The sequence below is a fragment of the Panthera pardus genome, unplaced genomic scaffold (assembly GCF_024362965.1).
Source record: "Panthera pardus isolate Hobbes unplaced genomic scaffold, ASM2436296v1 HiC_scaffold_21, whole genome shotgun sequence".
Lineage (NCBI taxonomy): Eukaryota > Metazoa > Chordata > Mammalia > Carnivora > Felidae > Panthera > Panthera pardus.
Window position 1 is genome coordinate 63,075,005 of NW_026526777.1, and position 6,000 is coordinate 63,081,004.

General features: G+C 54.0%; 1 protein-coding gene across 2 annotated transcripts in view; it reads right to left on the bottom strand.

Annotated features, from left to right (window-relative positions):
• The window catches only part of PLD5 (phospholipase D family member 5), a 417,084-nt gene extending 412,609 nt beyond the window's left edge, over positions 1-4,475 (bottom strand). The window contains exon 1 of one of the 2 annotated variants that reach the window (XM_019422935.2): positions 4,195-4,473. In XM_019422935.2, the coding sequence (XP_019278480.1) occupies positions 4,195-4,383 (189 nt within the window). In that variant the 5' untranslated portion in view covers positions 4,384-4,473. Of the gene's footprint in view, positions 1-4,194 lie in introns of both variants that reach the window. The other variant, XM_019422942.2, reaches the window with a different exon arrangement.
• Positions 4,476-6,000: the final 1,525 nt, after the last annotated feature.

Below are 6,000 nucleotides of genomic sequence, written 5' to 3' on the forward strand. Positions count from 1 at the left end.
GTGATCAGGTCATGACGCTGAAATCCTCATAAACAGGACAGTGGCCTTATTAAAGAGTCGCCAGAGAGCTCCCCTTGCCTTTTCTACCCTGAGAAGATGACCAAAAAGAAGCCATCAGTGAAAGAGGAAGAACCCCCTACTAGACCCTGAATCTGCTGGTGACTTGATCTTGAACTTCCCAACCTTCAGAACTGCAAGAAAGAAATGTTCACCGTTTGTAAGCTGCCCCCATCTGTGGTATTCTGTCATAGCAGTCTGAATGGGGTCTGAGAACCTGCCAACATGCACAGATGAGATACGGGAGGTAAAATACACCTTTGCAGTGTTGAGCCCCTGGCGTCAGGGGCCTGTGTGTCACTGCAACAGACACATGGATGGTCTCCCTGAATCATCCCAGGAAACCTGTGACTCCTTTAAGGAGGAATGTGAATGTGTACCCTGGTGACTCAGAGTCTTTTGCCTAAGATCACAGAGTTAATAAGAGATGGTCTACCCAGAGCCCTACTCTTAACTGCACTTTGGCAAGAGCTAAGCATGAGAGAAAATAAGGCATTCCTATCTCCATAAATGGCATCAGGAAACTTCTACACGTACAACTGGCATAAAACCAGGCAAGCGAGCAGAGTAGCCTCTGCAACAATCCTACTCTGAATAACAACAAGAGCAACAAAATAGTGCCAACGGCGTATGCCACCGTGAGACATTATTGTTACAGTGTAACATTATTGTTACAGTGTCCTCTAAGATAGTCAAACTGTATTAAGTCGTTACCCTTAAGGTGACCCAGCCCCAGGGCGGGCTGACAGAACAGGGGTGGGTTGGGGGAGGGGGGGGCGGTCAAAGGAATGGCTCCCTGCTCCTCTTGCTTTGCTAGACCATAATCCCTCTCTGTTATGTTATACCTAAAGTAACAGAGGACCCTACAGAATGTGAGACTTCCACTGTTTATCAAACCTAATGCCTTCCAAAGCCACAGGCATGGTGAGGCAGAAAAAGAAGCAAAAAAGTCTAAGAACCACGGGGATTATTTGCAGCTAATAAGAAAACATTCTGTGTGTGGTCAGCAATTTTACTTTTTCCTGAAATTTCCCAGTGGAATTCAAAGCCCAGAATTCATGGTACAAATCTCTGTAGCTTCTCATCATGACTTAAGAATGCAAGAATTCTGGGGCGCCTGGGTGGCTCAGTCAGTCAAGCGTCTGACTTCGGCTCAGGTCATGATCTCACCGTTAGTGAGAAAGAGCCCCACGTTGGGTTCTGTGCCAACAGCTCGGAGCCTGGAGCCTGCTTTGGATTGTGTGTCTCCCTCTCGCTCTGCTCCTCCCTGTGCTCTGTCTCTCAAAAATAAACATTAAAATAGTTAAAAAAAAAAAAAAAAGAATGCAAGAATTCCCCCACAAGCATTTCTTTCTTAATGGGCATTCATTTCAAGTACCGAACAACAAATGCCAAGAGACAAATTCAAGGATGGGCTGTTAGTATTCCTATCCTTGACCGATTCATGGATCTTTTCAGGGGCTGGTATAGCCTGGGGATTAGCCCTTGCAGCCTTTAAACCAGAAAAGGAGAGAGAAATGATCCTCCCTTTTAGCTAAGTGGGTGCAAGTATATTCTTCAGTTGTCCCTTTGCATCGTGTTATTGACTTTCAGACTGAGCAATGCCTCTGAAGTCTGGACAGAGTCCACACACGGCCACGTTTCATTTCAGGGAATCCCGTTAGCAATGACTGAATACGTGTGTATGTGAATCCACCAGTTATATGCCCTTAATACTAGATTGGCTTTTAAAACACCAGCAAAATAACATAGGCTGCTTTCGTGCTTATGATCTCCATCACAATTACTAACTCACTTTGTAGCCTAATAAAAAAAATGGTGGTTATCCATTTGATTAGATGGGTTGATGGGATTCTTTTTAACTACCGTATGTCACTTTTGAATTTCTTAGGACACTCTGTAGTGCCACATATGTTCAGAATATTGTCTATCATAAAGTCAACATTCACATTTTCAATATGCTAGGTTACATTGGTTATGAGTTTTTAAATTTCAAATATCTAAACAGAAATTAACATCGAACTATCTGAAACATAGCACACCACAACAGAAGACATATATTACAGACACCCCGAGCTTGAATTCAAATGAAATTTACATTTTTATGCAAATTTTAATTCTCTCATTGTATATTCATAAATACTATTTCATTTAAAATGCAGATGTTTCAAAGGAGCAAAAGAATATCACAAAAAAATTTCACTGGAAGTAAAGCCCCCTTTCTAACTGAAAGCAGATACACAGAAAACCATCAGAAACAGAATACCTGTCCCGTGGAATGTATTGGAGAGAGCAAACAAAAATGCTAGGCTGATTTAAATAACAAATGAGGTGGCTTTTTTCTTTTTCTTTTTCTTTTTTTAATGCGATGCTGTCTTCAGAGCATCTGAGTGAAGAAGCAAGCATGGTCCTCACATGCTTTTAAACAAGGAGACTTTTCCTTTCCTTGATCTCTGACCCCCAGGAGAGGCTGAACATCCTGCACTCATCCAGAAAGGTAAGGGTGCCAGGGCCCTCCCTGGTAGGAGTTGAAACTGTCAGTGGAAACATAAAAGTGAGGACCCATTGAAGTATAAGGTGTGCAGTGTCTGACTCATGGAGATGTAGACAGAAAAGGGTGCACTACTGGTTTTCATGAACTGAAGAAAGGAAACAGCAGCTAAAAGTACAAGATGCAAATGAACACGGAAACACACATTTTTCTACCACTGCTTAAGTCTGAACCACTCTCCCTGGTCCTAACATCCCATACCAACAGCAAGAGCCAAATTCCATGAAGATGCTCTTTGCCCCCCTTTAGACATTAATAACCACCAGTTCCCGTGCCATTTCTGGAGCTCGCATTTTTAAGCGGATTCTGCTGCCTTTCAAACAACTAGAAACCAGCTACTTCCCTGGTCTTAAGGATGTGAGACATGCTTTTGATACTAGGAAATGGTTTTCCACCCGCAAGACAGCCGGTTCCCCAACTCAAAGCTTTACACCAGAGCTTTCAAGGGACTTAATCAGGCCCTGAGAGAAAAGGCACAGACCTTCCGTTCAGATTGTTGGAGAAATACTCCTTCCTCTCGGGAAGCCAGGTGTTGCTGCAAAGCCCAGGAGAGGAAGAGAAGCCCTTGGGGGCGGGGGGTACGGATAGGAGTCAGGACCGTGCAGCGGTATGAAATGCGTGAGTTTCGGAAGTTATCTTTCCGTCATAATTGGAGATGTGACCCAAATACAAGGAAGCCTGCACATTCCGCTAACACTCAGTTTGGCTTATGCATCTCCGCGGGAAGGAACAGCATCCTCTCCTGAGCTAGTGGTGCTGCACTCTTGAAATAATTCTTAGTTTCATTTTAACATCTGGTTTAAGGAGATGCCGATGGGTCAGGCTGGAAACTGTGGATCCACTAAACGTCTCTTTAGAGGGACTTTCCCCTTCCAGAATGGCGAGCCCCAGGGGCTCAGCTCCAGTGCCGGGAACGCTTCCGGCGAAGCGCGCACTCCAGCGAGCGGTGGTCCCCATTCTCCAGCTCCCACCCTGCCCACGGCAGGTGCCCGGGGATCTATCTGGGCGATCTATCGGCTCGCCCTCCCCTAGTTGGGCTCTAGAAGCAGATCGCCAACTGCTCATCCCAGAGGACAGGCTCCAGAAAACTCTTCCAGCTCGTGCGCGGACCCAGGCCGGGTGGCCGGCGGCGGCACCCTCACGGATTCGCTAATGGGCAGTTTCCGGACGAAGTAACACAGCCCCCAAGGCCGTGCAGACACCCCCTCTAAGAGCCCCCCGCCGCGCCGCGTTCCTTGGAGCCCCGCCGTGACAGGTCCCCTCCTCGCTCACCCCGCAGAGAAGCCCCAAGAACGCGGTGCAAATGAAGCCCGCGAGAAGCCCGTGGGGAGGGTCGAGGTGCGCGGGGGGCCAAGCAGTGCCGGGAAAGGCATCTCCTCCCCTCTCATCCCCGCAGCCCGGTCCTTCCCGGCAAGAAAGTGCAGGAGCAGAGGCCCCGGGTCGGAGGGAGGACGCGGACGCCCGGGTGTCCGAGTAGTCGGGCCACCTGCCGGGTCCCCGCGCCCGGGCCCGCCGCCCCGCGCGCGCTCGGGCCGCCTCCGGGGCAGGTGCCGGGCCCAGGCCCCCGGGGAGCGCGCCGCTCTTACGTGCTCCAGCTTGTCTTTCCTCCGGAGCCAGACGCTGGCGCTGTAGTCCTGCTGCTTGACGCTGCTGTAGAAGTTCGCGCCCACTCGGGTCAGGCTCGGCGAGGGCTCCTTGGGGCGGCTTTTGAGCCTCATCTGCTCGAAGCCCTCGTGGGGGGAGGCCGAGAGCCACTCGTGCTGCCGGATCTCCATCCTGACATGACCAGGCGGCGGCCGGCGCGCAGCGGGCTGGAGGGCTCGCGGGAGGCCGGGCCGGGGCTGGAGGAGGAGCGAGCGGGCGCGGGGGGCGCGGGGAGCCGAGCCGAGCGCGCGGCCGGGCGGGAGGAGCGCGGCCGGCGGAGGGAAGGCGAGGTCGAGGGTGGGCACGGGAGGGGGGAGGTGGGAGAAAGGGGCGGGGGCGCGAGGGACGCAGGGAGGGGAGCCGGCCCCCCGGAGGCCCGGCGCGCGCCGCGGTGGCCGCGACGCCCCGGGCGGCTGCGGTCCGGGCGGGCGCCCCGCACGCCGGCTCCTTGCGGCAGCGGCTGGGACTGGGCCGGCCCGGGGCGGCGGCGGCGGCGGCGGCGGCGGCGGCGCGGGTGGGGTGCGGGTGGGAGGGGCCGCGGCCCGCAGCCAGCCGGAGCCCGCAGGTTGGTGCAGTGAGGAGCCGCGCCGCCCGCCGCCGAGCCCGCCCCTCCGCGCGCGGCTGCACCCCTCCGGCTAGCGTCCCTGCTGGAGAGCGAGCAGCCGCCGGAGGGGGAGCGCCGTCCCCGCGCCTCCTCCCTCGCGCCCGCCCGGCGCGGGGCTCGATCCCGGGGGAGACCCTCCGCGCCGCCTCGGCCCCTCCCCCGCTCGCCCCCCCGCGGGCCGCGCGCCGCCGCGGACCCCGCCTCGCCCCGGCTGCCCGCCCCTAGTTCTGAAAGTTCTGTAACTTCCCACCGCGGAGACGCAGAGCGCGCGGCGCCTGGCAACCCCCGCCCGCCCCAGCCTTCGCCAAAAATGGCCACAAGGACAAGTGTTTGGTGTAGACGCGCACACTACTTTCGTGTGAGGGTGCGGCGCTGCGGGTCCTCCGGAGGCGCCTCCCGGGCCCGCCTGTGCACCTGCAACCCGCTGCCCGCGGCGCCCCGGCACCGGACCCTGGGCCTGGACTGTGCGTTCGCGAGGGGGGGGGGTGTGGCCCGAGTGCTCTGCAGCTGTTTCTAGGCTCTGTCCCTGGGCGCACCCCTCCCCCCGCCCCCCACAAGGTGTTACCACGGGGAGGGTTTTCGCCGCTTCCCCTCCCAGGCCCAGTCTCAAAACTGCCAGGCGTGATGATTTTCTGGAAATAAGGCGGCATGTTAAGAGTTAAATCTGAAACCTCTTTATCTTTTGCTGTCTTTGCATTCGGCATCTCTGAACGTTTTGGGGTTTTTTGTTTTTTGTTTTGTTTTTTATTTTAACGAAAAGCTCAGTAACAACTCCTGTTAAGAATTTCTCGGGTCCATTTAAAAGCTTCGGAAGCGTGTGCAAGAGCTGAAGTAGCCGGGAGACTCTAAAAGGGGCCGCAGAGGGTTAAACTGACCTCTCTTCAGCCCTTGGCTGACCTGTTCCCCGAATGTCCAGCTGGGATGATTGCTTCAAGGAAATCCCGGCTTGGAATGTGATGCTTTTGTGAGGGCAAGAACGGGGTCTCCAATCTTTTCAGAGTCCCATGTAAACGGTTGCTGTTGTAATAACGGAAGTTGACATAAAATCTTATGAGCAGTCATTTTGAGGACGAAGCAACTAAAAACAGGTTTTGGTTATTCGGGATTAGTTTTCTTAGGAGCTGAATCGAATTGGGTGATACGT